This window comes from Channa argus, chromosome 3 (assembly GCF_033026475.1).
Source record: "Channa argus isolate prfri chromosome 3, Channa argus male v1.0, whole genome shotgun sequence".
Lineage (NCBI taxonomy): Eukaryota > Metazoa > Chordata > Actinopteri > Anabantiformes > Channidae > Channa > Channa argus.
In genome coordinates this window covers 22,460,957-22,477,721 of record NC_090199.1, presented here as the reverse complement: position 1 = coordinate 22,477,721, position 16,765 = coordinate 22,460,957, and the positions used below count along the sequence as shown (strand labels likewise).

General features: G+C 39.4%; 2 protein-coding genes across 3 annotated transcripts in view; one reads left to right on the top strand and one right to left on the bottom strand.

Annotated features, from left to right (window-relative positions):
- The window catches only part of jupa (junction plakoglobin a), an 18,454-nt gene extending 14,312 nt beyond the window's left edge, over positions 1 to 4,142 (top strand). The window contains exons 11-16 of the mRNA XM_067498015.1: positions 75 to 194; positions 277 to 427; positions 1,255 to 1,376; positions 1,472 to 1,511; positions 2,224 to 2,353; positions 3,139 to 4,142. Coding sequence (XP_067354116.1) covers positions 75 to 194; positions 277 to 427; positions 1,255 to 1,376; positions 1,472 to 1,511; positions 2,224 to 2,351 — 561 coding nt within the window. The 3' untranslated portion in view covers positions 2,352 to 2,353; positions 3,139 to 4,142. The remainder of the gene's footprint in view (positions 1 to 74; positions 195 to 276; positions 428 to 1,254; positions 1,377 to 1,471; positions 1,512 to 2,223; positions 2,354 to 3,138) is intronic.
- Positions 3,486 to 16,765, bottom strand: LOC137123798 (A-type potassium channel modulatory protein KCNIP2-like). Of its 2 annotated transcripts, none has more exons than XM_067498025.1 (9): positions 16,111 to 16,765; positions 8,229 to 8,399; positions 7,988 to 8,115; positions 7,805 to 7,874; positions 7,340 to 7,410; positions 7,045 to 7,152; positions 6,866 to 6,970; positions 5,772 to 5,834; positions 3,486 to 5,650 (listed from the first exon to the last, which is right to left on the bottom strand). In XM_067498025.1, exons 1-9 carry the CDS (start codon positions 16,181 to 16,183, stop codon positions 5,603 to 5,605), a joined length of 837 nt encoding a protein of 278 aa, XP_067354126.1. In that variant the 5' UTR covers positions 16,184 to 16,765; the 3' UTR covers positions 3,486 to 5,602. The 2 variants fall into 2 exon arrangements, with proteins under 2 accessions (XP_067354126.1, XP_067354125.1); XM_067498024.1 differs by having other exon boundaries at positions 7,988 to 8,108; positions 8,297 to 8,399; positions 16,111 to 16,755.

Below are 16,765 nucleotides of genomic sequence, written 5' to 3'. Positions count from 1 at the left end.
TCGATTTACTGTTTGTTTATGGAAATTAGTGGTTGTGGATTTTAATTCTTTTTTTGTTTTGACTTCGTTTATAGGATGGAGTGAGGATGGAGGAGATTGTGGAGGGCAGCACAGGAGCTCTGCACATTCTGGCCAGAGATCCCGTTAACAGAGTCGAGATCGCCAACCTGCAGACCATTCCTCTGTTTGTGCAGGTAATGGAGAAAGTTGACCCCCACACACTTCTTTGTTGTGTCTCATTTCTGTATTACTAATGTTCTTACTTCCTTATTGCAGCTGCTCTACTCTCCAGTGGAGAATGTAAAGCGTGTGGCGGCAGGTGTCCTGTGTGAGCTGGCCTTGGACAAACCATCAGCTGATCTCATTGACAGCGAGGGAGCGTCGGCTCCACTGATGGAGCTGCTGCACTCCAACAACGAGGGCATTGGTAGGACACGCAGATAATGCAGTGTGATTAGCTAATGTAGCATTTCATCGTAGGTGGAAAGCAAGTCAATTTGCTCAAGTGCTGTACTTACTGTAAGTGCAGTTTCCAGGTACTGGACACTGGACATGACCTTTACTTCATGTGCATTACTCACTGACTTATTGTGGCCTGTTTGCCTTTATACATTAAAGGAAAACATTGCACCGTTACACATTCAGCAGTTTAGAAGTTATACACAACTATACTAAACATTATTTTGAAACTACTTTTAGCAATCCTTGTTTAAGTCATTGAGTTTACACAACATAAAAGTGCCTTTATATCTTCTTTCTGAAGTACTACAAGGACCAAAGTAACACATATTGTATATGGATGTATACAGGATTAATCCTAGATATTATGCTGTTAGCTCTGGTTATTGATGATACTAAAAATCCCTCCCTCTAGATACTGCATGCTTTTGTGATTGTCGCTGCCTAAAATGCCTGATTTCACATCAGCTTTTCTAAAATACATTGTGACACATGTTGCAATGTTTTTATGACATTTTAAATTCCAAGGTTGCGTAGAATTCATAAGGGCTGAATTTGTTGAATTGTGATTGCAATGTCTCAAGTTCCTAGAGGAACTGAAAAGTGTTCTGTTTGCATTAGTAGTACTGTATATTTGAGTTCATTCCAGTCTAAAACGTAGATTTGTTCCGGTCTTCTAACACACCCACTTTATTTTATTTTAACACTTTGTCTAAATGAGTAGTTGTGCTGGTTGGTTGGTTGGTTAGTTTATTTTCAGTGTCACTAAATGGGTTCTGGTCTTTCCTTCCTCAGCGACTTACGCGGCAGCTGTGCTCTTCCGCATCTCTGAGGATAAGAACTCTGACTACAAGAAGAGAGTGTCTGTGGAGCTCACACATTCCCTGTTCAAACATGACCCTGCTGCCTGGGAGATGGTAAGTTTTATATATATCTATATCTAAATTCAACTATTAGTAGGCTTTCTTTAAAAAGGTAATTTGACCTTTGATCTCTTGTGACCTCTCTGTAGGCCCACAACACTGTCACCATGGAGGCACCCTATCAAGATGGTGAGTATCTATGGCTGAAATGTGCACATACAGCACATTGCTCAGTGCTGGGTCACTCCACCACAGGGAGCAGCTGTGGTGGAGTAAAATGCAGTGATGTGTTAGAAGGTTGCCTCCCTGTGGCTGCCTACAGACTGTATTTACCAAAGAAACTAGTTTTTCTAGTTAACAGCAAATCTGTATTAAGTGGAGCAGCAACGTTCAGTTTTGCCCAAGATTTGTTCAAGCACAAATTAAAATTTCAGAGCCTGATTCTTGGCTTGTTCACACCAGCCTTTAGCTTATTTTTAAGATAATACTTGTTTAATGCAGTTTGGTTTTTTCTTATACATCTTCACTTATTCCCAATTTATTTGTTTTACATCTACCCTTATTCCCAAGTCTGTCTAAAAGAGTTTCTCTCCATTAATCTTCCATTAAAGTTCCTGCATCTGCATTTGCATCTTTTTTTCCCCCTTCCTTCTCTTTTCTCCTTTTATGGCCTTGGTATTTTGTGTCTCCTACTCTGAGCAGAGGAAAAGGATCAACTTTTCTCTGTGATCACATTGTTCCAAAAATGTGCCTAAAGTGTGGAAACAGATTTCCACTAGCCTGTTACCATCATGACGGCAATAAATAAATTCTACAAGTACAAAATATAAAATACACAAAAAATCTGAATATTGTCAGTTTGTCCTGTGTGTAATTATACAAACACATGTAACTCTTGCAGAGCTGGATGCTGGTTTCCAGAGTTACAGATATGCAGAAGACATGGATGGCATGGATGGGAATATGATGCATGTCGATTACCAAGGTGGCATGCCCTACGACAGACAAACGTACAATGAACCCTTCTAACGGTCAGTACATGCCAACGTTACTTCAGCCTAGAGTATTGATTAGTTGGTAATAATTTGCTAAAATCCACCGATTTCTATGTTTACCGTCTAAATAAAGATGCTTATTACGTTTCTCAAGACCTCTGTAGTTATTATTTTAAGTCTGAATCACTGATCTTGTTCATCAGGACTGTGTGGCTGCAAGTTGTTCAGATTTGACCTTAAAACACACGCAATCAACCGCTCAGAACATTTTGATTGAACAAAACTTTATCCCAGTCTGTGATATTTTCATGCAAACCTTCAAATAATCTAAACGCTTGAGGATTTAGAGCCTAGGCCTCACATTTCTAAGATAACGAAGCTTACTGATTTACACTGGGATATAGAGAATCGCGGCATCAGGACTAGGTGTCAGAAGTCAGATTTTTATTCCAAGTAAAGAGTGGATTTCCTAATGTCTAAACTGCAGCTTCTGATGGGATCAGTTTTATCCACAGCACAGTCAGGCAGACTTAAAGGGACCATCAGAAGATCAATATATCAGTTGTTAACTGGGGACAGGCCTCATCACAGATACACAAGACTCAATAATCAGTAGTGTTTAAAGGCTGTTGAGTTAGCTGCCTTTTAACCTTTTGTCATGAAGCCTGTTGGAACATTGGCTGAAAACGTTTCAGGTTGTCCTTGAGCCCAGCACTCAATACTTTTGTACATCGTTTAAAGTTCAAAGCACGTTCATAGTGTGTGAATCTGCTGAAATCTGTGCATTTTTCTTTTCTCACTATTTGTCTTTACTCTTGTAGGCCCAGAGGAGAGAAGAAAGAGGAAGAGGAAGCTGCAGAGCTGAAGTAGGATGTAATGGGACAAAGAAGTGAATATAGTTATTAGTAGAGTTGATTCCCTTCGCTCTCAGCCTGATGTAATATATGCAATTTTCACTGAGTATTGGACTCATAATCTCATAATAGGGCTCAAATGTTTTATAACCTATTTTGCTGATTTTAATCATGACTATGAGAATGCTTATAGGTTTCTGTTAGAGAACCATCTAAGAGTGTGTGCATGTGAGTATGTGTGCGTGTTTATGCTTTTGGGTGGGTATTCTATGCCAAAGATATTTTATTTCGTGATGATAATCATGTAGCTTCAGTTTTGTTTTGTTTTTTTTGTTTAAGAAAAATAAGTAAAAATAAAAAAAGAGAATAATAGTTGAAAACACTGCCAGAGGTGGCTCATCGTGCACAGTGCACCTGCTCACCACTCTTTCTTTCTTAACGCCTTTGTAACAGACACTTGTGTCTACGCTGTAGTAGGACACTATATACCGTCAGTTTTCTCCTGCTGTGACCCACGAGTTGGTCACACAGGCTCGCTCTTTGTCACAGTACTAATTCAGTAGGAGCGAACAAACAGGAGATGTGGAGGTCTATGACAGAGCAGTGTAGGGCTGCCCCTCGCTCTTATCCAATCAGCTGTGGGTGAACGAGATGCTTGTTTTTCTGGCTGTTTCTCATCTTTTGTAAGTTATTTTCTGGGCTAAGATATCATTGAGCATTAGCAGAATATTAACATACATGTCTTTGATTTTAGGCTGATGTGATCAGGAGAAGGTTGTACGTGACTGTAGCAATTTACAGAACAACATTGTTAAAGCATTTTTAGAAGTTGACTGGTTCATTAGTCAACACTTGAGATTAAAAGTCGGGGATGGCCCTACACCAGGAATGAACTACTGACATTTGTCTTTCTACTTTAAAAGTTTTTACTGAAAATTTGTTTAATAAAAATAAAGGATTTATTAAATATATGATGTTGTCCATCTTATTGAGTGTTTTGTGCCTCAAAGGCTTCCTGTTGGTCTTGGCTCATAAACAGAGGTGATTAAAACATTCAAGTGAAATATAATCCTAAGAAAATATTGTTTGTATAATAGGTATTGTTGATTATAATAATGGCCAGTAGCAGAGTCATAGATGCATCGAAGCGCAGGTGAAACAATTGTCTGTGTTTTATGACCTAAATCAAATGTGATAATCATACTGTATATAACATTTCTGTTTTTAGTTTCACATATAATTCTTAGCTTTATATGTAATTCACTGACAACCCTTTTCTGAAGGTGTAGTTTTACCTTTGTTTTACCTTTTCACATCTCTGACACCACTTTCTCTTTGCCTGACTTTTTTTTTTTTATCTTAATCTATGCACATGACAAACTATCAGAAATAGATTGAATAGCATCAGATTTTTCTGAGGCTGTGTCTGATAACATACATACTCTTCTTAACTGTATCACTAACCATATAGTACATCCTAGAAGAGGAGAGGACATGTTTAGAGTGTGGACATAATAGCACCTGCTTCCCTAAAGTGATGATAAAAAGTAAACCAAACCTTTACATTATGTATCAGCTGCTCCTTAATAAAATATCGCTTCACTCATGCACACAAAGTGTGTGCTTTTATTCATGTCATGATTGGTACCATATTTGACCTCCATATAGAAAATCTATTAACCCTTTAATTTAACATTTCAATGGTAAGTCAAAACAGAAACATGCAGACACAATATACACTATGTTACATGATAATAGTGCACTCAATAAGAACACTGTGGGTAGATCAGGTTTGATGAAATGTTACATTTATATTATTGCTTGATTTCAAACCTAATCCCTTCATGAGAGTTGTCCCTCACTGTAGAGTAACTGTGAGTATAAGACGTGTGTGATACAGCATTTTGACCGCATTCCCTTTCTTCCATGAGTCTGCACATTCAGGCTCTCTCGTGTGTTGTACATGTGGTAGGAAAGGGCAGTAGGTTAATGGTCAGGATCTGTATGAGTGAAGAAGTCCTAAAATGTAGTTGCTCCATGTATTGTGCATATCTGCTTATTTCTTGAGGTGTCTGTTGATCAGTGCTTATTGTTATCAAACTGTCTTTGCACAGCTTTTCAGAGCAATCGTGATTTGAAAGCCCCAGAATCCACCTTTAATGCCTTCCTATACACTTGGTTTTTTGTTGTTGTTTTTGGTTTTATACTATTTCACATGTGCCAATAATCTTTTTTGGGTGACATCTATTCCATCCAGTCAGTTTATGGCATCATTTAGGAAGTGGTTTGGGGGTGAATATACTTAAGTCAGTCACTTCACTTCATAGGCTTTGTTTGGGTGCAGAAACACCAGCCACTCTTATTAGGAGGCTAATAAACTGCTGTGGGGCTCCAGACAGGTGGGAAAGCTTACAATTGTGTCCGCTGAGCTTTAGATCACATTATCAAACATGTGCATGGACTGCATGATGTTCTCATCCTAAATGGAAAAACAAAAAGTGATTAAATTTTTGTTATTTTAGGGGAAAATGGAGCTGGGATTATTTTCATTCTAAAATGTGAATTTTAAATATTTCTGAGATGGTTCCATTTCAAATTACCTTTTGACATGTGTCCAAGAACTCCTCCATGGTGACCACTCCATCATTGTTCTTGTCCATTTTCTGGAAAAATGTAACACATTATTACAGATAACAAAAGGGAACTTAAAGGCTTCCGGAAAAATCTGAGAATCTTAATGATTATTACTTTATTGGTAAGTAAAATTTGAGACTGGCTAACAGGTAAAGTAGAGGCCTTCCTCTCTGTTGAGGGACTTGGCTCTGCTCTGTGTGCCAAAATGGACTAGACGTGAGACGTGAGCACAGACAGTATCGGCTGTGCTTTAATGCAATAGAGAAAGAAACTGACTTCACAACTCACATGAGATTTGTTCATGGGAAAGTTTCTGAATTCCCGCTATGGACTAAGTTATGCTAATGCACAGAGCTTTGGTTTCACACAGGCTATGGGTCTGTGCACAATATGGGACTATTAAAATGCATTATTAGTACATTAAGCTGGGGGCAGCAGTAGCTCAGTTGATAGAGTGGCTGCCCAGCAACTACAGGGTCGGAGGCTCGCGCCCCGCTCCCCCCGGCCCCATGTCGAAGTGTCCCTGGGTAAGACACTGAATCCCCAAAAGCCCATCCCCCTCCCCAGCTGCGCAGTGCCGGTCCCAAGCCCCCCCAAGTGGGGGGTTGTGTCAAGAAGAGCATCCAGCATAAAAACTGTGCCAAATCAACATTCGGACTAATGATTCGCTGTGGGGACCCTGAACTTAAAGGATAAAAAAAATGATTAATGCATTAAGCTGCCTCCACATTAGCGTTAACTTTCGGTTCACGTTAAAAGCATTGTGGATGCTCGGGTCCCCTTCAGGTCCTGTCTTTCTTAAAAAATAAATGTGTGCATGTTGGGTTTGTTTTCCAAGTGGTCCATTTCAAACCTTTTGACCCTAAAAGAGCTTTAACCTTAAGGGTTGTGCAGAGCATTGCTGTCTGCTTTTACGGGTGATGCAATGTAAAATTATTGTAACAGTGAAATCCATTGTAAGTTCAAATTAATTTCAATAGACAATGTTACAAAAAGAAATCAAACCATTTGGGTTTATTTGTTTATCGGTAATATTGCTTTGGCAATTTGTTTATTTTACCTGAAAGAAACTGTCAACATGATCCTTGGGAGCACTATCCTTCATGTTGGGGTAGGTATATTTCCCCATCATGTCATAGATTGAGTGCATGATGTCTGTCATCTCCTGGAAACAAGAAAAAACATGAGCTGCTAAAATAACAAAATGTAACTCACTCAAACACAGAATAGTTGGAGTACCTCTCTGGTGATGCAGCCGTCCTTGTTGAGATCATACAGGTTGAAGGCCCAGTTGAGTTTGTCAGTGATGGAGCCTCTCAAAATGATGGACAGACTTATAACAAAGTCCTACAGCAGGGAAAAGAAAACTGAGGCATGAATGAGCTCAGGAACGTGATAAAGTGTGAAATCTTTGTGGAGATTCTGTTGCAGTGATGTGAAACTGTTAGATACAACGAAGGTTTTGTGGTTCAAAGGGGTCAACTTTCATTTATACAAGAAGTATAAACTGCTCCAAGAAAGGAAGAGATGTCACCTCAAAGCTGACCGCTCCATTGTTGTGGGTATCAAAGGCTTCAAAGAGGAAATGTGCATACATGCTTGAATCTGGAACAGAGAGAAGTGACCATTCAAATGACTTCCTGTTTGATCTGACTGTTACACACTTTTTATGGCAGAGATACACATCTCGCCCTTTCACTAGTCCACACTTTGTTCTATACAGCACTGACTTAAAAAAAAACACAAGCTCCATCCTAAGTTTGACCCATGTATTCACAGTTCAGATGATATATCCTAACGTATCCATTCATCATTTGATGGAATAGTAAATGAAAATCTGCAGACTGTCAACGTGTGCTGATGACAAACCATATGAACAGCGAGGATAGAGGAACTTTGTTTACAGAGCTTGGTGTGGTACGAAAGTGTGACTTATACTGGGACTCTACACTGTACGCTAAAATAAATACTGGCGTGAGAATGAAAGAATGTGACCGACCTCCCTGAGGAAAGAACTGGGAGTAGATGCTTTGAAAAGTTTCTTCGTTGACCACACCGCTGGGACACTCCTGTGCAAATTCAGAAAACTCATACAAGATCACATGATTCGACACGTTTCCCAAACATGATTAAATAGATCCACATCTACTGCCAATCGTGTTTAGCTATTAGTTGGACTGACATTTTTGAATCCCCGGTAGAGGACCTGCAGCTCTTTCTTGCTGAATTTGGTCTTTTGTTCGAGACGGTCAAGCCCCTCCGGTCTGTACCACACTGTTGACAGTTCACCCTCATCAGTTGTACTTCCTGCATGGAGGGATAGAGAGAGAAGTGAGATCGTTACTGGAGCGCTGTGTCCAGGAAAAAATGTGAAGGTGTAGAAAATAAAGGAAAAGAAGAAGAGAGTAAAGAGGAGCTGATGTGATCCGTGGTCCTGTTTCTGTGGTGTCTAAGGGGAGTCTGAGTGATGGCGGGGTTTGTGTGCTGACACTTGCTTTGATTAATTGACGAGCTGGAACCAGAACGACAGCAGGGGAGCAGTTTAAGGAACCGCTGTTTTAAGGTCTTTTTATTGGGTTTGGACAGTGGATTACCTGGAACAATTAGAGGCAGAAAAAGTGGTCACAGTGTTAGTTGGATAAAGCACAAGTCAAATTAGTCTCAAATACATATACATGTCCATGTATGTTGGTGTGCAAATTAGTTTGCTGACCTGGCTTTGAACTATGGCCTTTGCTGACATACAGGCACAATCACATCAGATCAGCATGTGAGGACTGAGAGAAATTACGAATAGATAACAAACTATATGTGTCATTTCATCTGGTATCAGTGATATTAACTGTGTTTTTTTATTTTTTTCAATAAAGTATAAGAAATTCGGTTTGTCAGTCCAACAGATCTCTCGATGTGCAAACGGTTTTATTTGACATTAAATATAACCTCAAATAATTGGTATCTTGGGAAATGTTCTAGTAGAAATTTGAATAAAATTGTATGGATTTGAATACGGCAGCATGGGCGGAGTGGTTGGATCTGTGACCTCACAGCTACATGGTCTCTCTGGCGGCAGGCTTTCGTTGTGTGGAGTTTGTTCTCCTGCGCTTTCCTCCAGCTACCCCAGCTACCCCCTCCCACAGTCCAAAGACATGCATGTTAGATTCATTGGTGATTTTAACTTGCACATAGGAGTGAATGTGAGTGTGAATGGTTGTCTGTCTGTGGATGTTGGCCTTCAAACAGACTGGCCACCTGTCTGGGGTGTACCCTACCTCTAGGCCAACAACAGCTGGCATAGGCTCAAGCCCCCATGAGATTTGAATATTGAATAGTGATTGGCTGCACAGGAAGTAGTATAATATTAGTGTTTTAAGCTTAGAAACAGGGATAAAAGGGACAAAGAGAGGATAGTTGAGAAGGATACACACACACACACACACACACACACACAAAGAGTTTGGTTGTGGGTCGGCGGAGGAAATCCTGAAGGTCAAATGACAACAATGTCATGCTGCCTGTAAATGCCAGTGGGCCACAACGGTATGTGTCTGGCTACAGGGAGAAGGCCAGTATGAGGGTTAGGACTGGGTTTATTAGAGTTAAGGGAATCTATGGGAAACTAAACTATCTTGATGACTCTCCCTGCTTCATCTGATGACTTGGCAGTTTGGAGTAGAGAGCCAAATGCACAAGTCCTAACAAGAATAACAATTTGAATCTCTTGTGTGTGTGTGTTTGGATTTGGTTGTGGGTCATATTGATAGACTCGTTTATTAACACATTCCCATTACGTCATTTAACTTAACCCATTACAAATCATATGTTAAACCCTACACTGGCATCTTTATATAAGGATTTTGTATTTGTCAAGTATTCTTTTCAGGCTACACCATTATGTAAAGGAGTAAGATTAACAGTGAGGAAAACTCTCTTCTGAGGCACATTCAGTTACTTCTCTCTGACTGACAGACCTGCTGACATGGTGCCAGTGAGCCTGAGGCACAACTTTCTGTCACTCTTCAACAAACTGTCTCTGCTTCGGAGATCAGTTTTCAGCTGGTATTGGTTTGTCCACCTTTTTCCATGTTCAGCATGAGGTTGAGCTCCGACCCCCCTTCCTTTCTAATTTATGGTTGTTCTTTACTTTTGGAATCCCCAGTAATTTACTGTGGTCTTTGGCTGCTGAAACTTTAGCTTGTCCTGAAGCTGTATGTGAAAAAATATAATTTCATCTAGCTGGCGATCCAACAAACACAAGTATGTGTCCGCTTCCTCATCCAAGCTGCTCTCCTCCAGCAGCCACAACAGAGGTTGGACACACCTGCTACAATACCCTACTTTTTATCCGTCCTTTACCTGCTTTTTACCTGGGCTAATTCTCTTAGCATCCTATCACAATCTCTTTTATTCAAAACCAATTTAAATATTTGATTAATCAAACATCTTCAGTCTTTATGATGGTCGCAGCAAAATAATTGGCAGGAGCTTAATCAGGCAGCACGACAATGATTGAAAGCCACTGTCAGCTCAACCATGGACTTAATCAGTGGGAAAAGGGGAAGACTTTAGACTGGACAAGCCAATCAATAGAACTCAAATTAACTTGTAATTCACCTACCCACCACCCCAAAACCCAACAACTGACAGAGGTTGAATAAAATCCTTGAAATGCATAACAGATATTAATAATATATTTAAATTATAATTAAATTTAAGCTAGATGTTTAAAAACGTTTGGAAAAGATACATTTGGATGATGTGATACAAAAGGTTTAAAAACCATCAAATGAAAAGCTCCAAATCTGAACTTTCATTTGATATGCATTTTGTTTCTCTTTCACATGTCTGTGCGTGTGCGTGTATGTGTGTGTGCTTCCTGCCACCAGAGGGCAGTGTTGGGCTACAATGAAATTACACACAACTGCGGGACAAGGTCCAGCTGGAGAGAAACCATAATCACTGCAGGAGACCACAAGCTGTTGCAGGGTTTATCAGTAGAACTGTTGATAAAAGTGGAAACCTTCTTGATTTTCTACCAACACTGCCCATGAATCAACAGGCACTCTGAGCAAGAGAAAGCTGCTTTAAAATGTCACACACTTACTGCACAAGCAGGCAATTCTCAAACCCATCATGTTCTCGTGCAAATGTTAACACCAGTAATATTGTTAAAATCTGACACTGTTTGCAGCTTCTTTAAGACAACATGATAATTTTGACCAAATTATCTGATGACCAAATAAAGAACAAAGGTGACAAATTCTTCATGCAATACATTACCTATTGAAACATTTCTTTTAAATTTTATAAAATTAGATTTTCCACTGCAATAAATATGAATTAAATGAGAGTAATTTAATTTAAAAAAGTTACGCCTCGTATGTTTTCTTGTGTTGTTGTTGTACAACCCTGATGTAAACTTGATTTAGGACAAGTTGCTTTAAACATACAGCGAAACACCTGAAATACTAACAGCAGTAGTCTTGTACTGAACAACTGCAGTCACACAGTGGTTCAAGGTTTTGTTCAAGTGCATGTCAGCAGTAAAACAGGCCAAACTCTTTACTTCCCATTGTTTTTGTATGTGTTCGCATGGGGTTACAGTGGTCCACATGCATGTGAGGATGTTTGTTGCCTGTACTTATCATTAGCATCGGTGACAGTGGATACTGAGGATATGTCAATCAAACTATCAAATACAGCAGCTGCAAGCATTGGAAAAGCAAACAGGTTCACAGGGCCTCGCACTTACTGTACACAGGCAACACAAAAACCTCAATGGTTTGATGCAGGAGTCTTATTTTTATAAAAAATAATTTAAGGAAAACATTCAGTGTATTTTTAAACTCTTAACTGTTCAGCAGAGAGACTGAAGGCAGATAACATTGCTGTTGCTTCTGTCTTCATGACTGACATTTTTAGAGCAGGGATACTTGCAAAATGCTTTCTAAGGGAATCTGTTTGATGTGACTTGTTCACACAGAAATCCAACACACATAGGGTGTGAGGTTAGCTGCCTGTTTGATTTAGATAAGGTCATTAACATTAACTGGACTAAATGTAAAAATGCTGCTGCTGACTGTGTTCTGTGTTACACTGTGATTCAACGTCATCATTAAATTATACTGTGCTTATGCAGTATTTGTAGCACAATGTACTAAATGAAGGTGCTATAAAAGTAGCATTTTACTGTCCCACAGCACAAACTGAACATCTGCAGCAGTTTGACTGACCAACACAGACTCATCAGTTATTTGTGGAGCTGCTGACAGTTCAACTCACTGTGCAGACCCTCAGGGCGAGTTTGAACGTGGGAATGAATGCAAACAACTGCAGTGTTCTCAGGCAGATCAATACGCTGTCCCCTTCTGTCATTAGCTCATTTAAAGATGGTTTTACCCACTGCTTTTATCCACTGGTCCAAACAGCTCAAGCTGAATGTGTGGAGGGAGGAAAGTTTGAGAAAATCTGAAAAGTGCTGGAAACATTTTGATAAATGGAGTCATTGCCTCTTTCTGTGCAACTTTACAGCTAGTGATACTTTTTAGGTGTTTTTTAAGGATGAATTATTTGTACTTCCTTAACCCCTTCAGCAGATTCTGTGCCTGTTTAGTTTCATTTCAGTTTATGTTGAGCTTAGAGCTAATCAGTGAGGTATTTGTACCTGATCCGTGGGCTGTGGATCAGGTAGATTACAGAGGGAAAAAAAGATGAGGCAATTGAAAATATTGACTCGAGGGATAGATTTAATGAAAGTGGAAGAATTAGAGCCTCCCAGCTGCATGTTTTTTCTTGGTTTTCTCATAAAGATGTACTATTACTATAATGTTTTTATTAATTCATCATTTTCAATCACATCTCTACTGAAAACTCCTGTATATAAAGACCCTCATGCCTCTGAGATGTTACATATACTTTGACAGCAGGGGTGGGCCAGAGGGGGGCCTGGGGTGGTACTGGTAATCCCAAAATCTGACTGGTCACCAAGACGCAACCCCCTGCCAGAGTGAGAAGGTGGCAGCTGAAATAAAACACTATAATAAAAAAATAACTTTATCATTATGCCACAATTAAATATATTAAATTAAATATAACATTTGCAACCAGGCAGATGAACCCAGTCTGCAAAGGATGGATTTTAACCTAATCTGTTTGTTATCTGTATGTTATATATATAGATATATATATATCTATATCTATTTATATCTATATCTATCTATCTATCTATCTATCTATCTATCTATCTATCTATCTATCTATCTATCTATATATATATATAGATATAGATATATATATATATCTATAGATATAGATATAGATATATAGATATATAGATATATAGATATAGATAGATATATAGATATATATAGATATATATCTATATCTATAGATATAGATATAGATATATATATATATATAGATATAGATATAGATATAGATATAGATAGATATAGATATCTATATCTATATATATATATAAGACGGGTTCGAATCCCACCCCACCAGGTGTGGCCCCACCCAGCCACAAAGGGCCGGATCAAATGGAAGGGGTTGCGGCAGGAAGGGCATCCGTCATAAATCCTCATGCCAAATCAACGTGCGGAACTTGTTCTGCTGTGGTGACCCCTGAAGCTACAAGCTGAAAGCCACTGATCTATTAGCCTGCTTAGAAAAAGTTTCCAAAAAGGTAAACAGCATTTTAAATTATTTTCCCAATGTACCACCCTATTTGAGTGGGTCCCCCAGTCTGGCCACCCTAATAAAACATTTCTAGGCCCACCCCTGTTTGGGAGGTCATGGAAGAGGGCTATGCAGCTCTAAATCAATGTTTTCAAGCTAATGTTGCCGTGGCAACAGCCTCTGCGCTTACCATAATCCTCCAGAAGGACAAGCTTCAGATTATTGACATCCATTTCATACAAACCATAGACCAACCCACACACACACTTTCTCTTTTGCTGACATCATGAGCTCCCCAGTGATTGTTAGAGACGTTTATATAAATTCATTTCATCTCCTGTGTCCTCACACCGAGGTCAACTTATTGGTTACGTAGAACCAGCTTTGATATTGTAGGTTGCACAACACTATATCAGTCCAGACTTAAGCCATTTCCATTTGGCCCCTAAAACATGAAAGCCTGGGAGGATTTATTTTGAAATAAACAGTTATGTTACATAAACTGAACAATTAATCATGGGATTTTACATGAAGACAACAACTGCTCTATAAAAAAGTCACAAGTAACAATCTGTTGTCTTCTTTTCCCCTAACACTCATATGAAGAAATCATAGGTTTGCTCAATTTTAAATGCTACACAAAAGTCCACATACATGATACTTATATACAAGTGTTTGTGTATTCGCCTATCAGCTGGCTTAGCTTAGCAAAAAGACTGGCAGGACAGTCTGTCCAAAGACTTTTAAAGGATCTACTTACAGACTCTGAAGTTGACTGATTAAGATGTAGAGAGCATTGGCGTTCTGGCGAGACTTCCTGGAGACACCTGTGTCTGTTTCTGGCTGAAAAATTGTCTGGTATATATCCCTCTGTTAAGATGCAGTGTTTCAATCAGTGCACATTAAAAAGCACATTTTAATTGTGCTATTATTGGGGGGGGGGGGGGGGGGGGGTTACCTAAAAGTATGCATGTTATAACTTTACCAGAACCAGGCCTACAGTAGCTGTTTCTCCATGTCTTGTCTTGTCTTTACACTAAGCTGCTCGCGTAGCTTCATATTTACTGTACAGGTGTCTCTAGCTTGTCACCTAATTCTGGCCAAGAAAGCAAAGTGTATTTTCTGTTGGGTTGAACAACTACTTTAAAGTAAAAAACAGCCCTTCAGGCTCACTGTACCATGTTTGGTGTAGAGTAGAAAGTGCTGACTTATCAAAGATCTATAATATATGAACACAGTCAAAAGAGAACAATATGTTTTCAGCCGCAGCATTTTGGGTTTTTTTTTTTTTGTTTATAGATAAAGCTGATAAATGTTTAAATGCATTTTACAACGTGTTCCACAAGGAGTTGTTGGTTCTTTCATCCGTATGTTCAGCCCAAGTATTTGGTGTTTGTTTGACTGATATGATCAGCATTGCATTAAAAGCTGTTATCTGTTTTGTGCTTCACTCTTTATCACAGAGGTGTGTTAGTTTCTCTGGAACACCCCTAAAGCCTCTGTGTCTAAACACCTGTTCAGTGTTTGCTTAACCTCCTACTGAAAACTGAATATCACACTGGCTCCTGCTCCAGCATCAACCATCAGCCTTAGAATATACCTTCATCTGTCCGCCCGTCAATCATAAATGCAGAACTTTAGAAATGTTCTGCAGCTCTGTGCTTCTCTTTGTGTAATAGGAAAGCAGTTATTTTTATCCACTTACTTTAAGTTATTTTTAAAGGAAAAGATTATTCTGGGAAGAAGACTGACAGACCAGCCCTATGAATCACAAAGTGTGTGTGTGCTAATCTCCAAAGAGGCTTTGCAAGCATTCGTGACGAAAATAAAGAACTGGGAATGTATGACAAGGTGAGGGGCCTCACTGATCTGTAAACACACACAGACAGGTATAATTTTAGTTGACATGAGATGGTAGAGATTCTTCCTTTCATATATATTTCTGTAATTTTCTCTCTCCTTTTTTCATGTGTGAGTCTGTATCAGTAATAGCAGAGTAGATTACTGATGTTCTCACATCTTTGTGAAGCATCTTGGCTTTAAAACCCCTTTTCTTTCAATTGAGTGTATTTGGTCATTTGCACTGCATTTTCCAAGCTTATTTAATAAAAGCAAACATGTCCTCACAGCCTAACATCAGCAATCATGTTAGTTAGGCTTGCAACTGGTTTGTTAATTTTTTACAACCTCTCAATAGTTGGTCTAGAAAATTTAATTAATACAAATGTCTCTGACAAGTTGGCTTCCAATAGCAAAAGTAAACGTTTTCAGCCTAAAACTGAACGGAAACTGCTTCACTTCGAATCGCTTACATTTGACATTAGAGACATTTACTTACCACTTTGTGTGGTGTTGGCTTTCAATCCACATAATTTTGTTCTTACAGAACGTTTTAGGGTCTATTTTGTATTGAATCCTATTGAAAAAAAAAACAGTCAAATAATGCAAAGTTCACCTGAAGATAAAGATCTGTAATTTCAGGCTCCAATTTTTTCAAATTAAACCGTCAAAACGTGATCTAGTGGTTTAACAGGGAGCAGCATTAAAGCCAGATCAGCAAACAGCACATCACACAACCCATGTTTCAAACAGTATTTTAAAGTGGGGGGGGGGGAAATCACCTACCTGTGAGTGGGTCGTACGATCTGTCCAGCTCTCTTGAGTCAGACAAACTCTGGTCCTGACTCCTGGATTTCATTTTTTATTTATTTTTTTAAATTTCACTTCTTACCAGACCACCACGCTGAACCTGCAGGATCTCTTAGAGCTTCACCTACGACTTGTGCGCCTTCATTCCTGAGTGCATGTCATTTGTCTGCAAACATCAGCAGGTGCAATAGGCTGTAAACAGAGGCACGATGAGGAGGGAAAGGTCCGTTCAAGGCGCGTCTCTGCGCGTCTCTCAGCTCCTTCTGTCCAAACTGAACTCAGCGTCAGCGCGCACTCACATCCACACATGAATGTTTACGAGTCACTTTCATGCGCTTTCCTGGGTTTAAGGGGGAAATGTAAGAAGAAAACGTAATGATGATGCTCAGTAAATGCCTTGGAGTAGCCTGTTGAGTTTACTGCGCAGACTGTAACAAAAAATCCACGAATGACTAAAAAGTGCCCGCCTGACAGCAGGAGCGTCTGCATCTGTGCGAGCTGAGACCCGAATAACGCGCTGGGAGGAGTGATGAATCAAGAGAGAGGAGAGACAGGCAGACAGACAGACAGAGGGACGTGGACGTGTGTAGTTTATCTGCTGTTCTCTGCCTGAGTGATGAATGGTCTCACC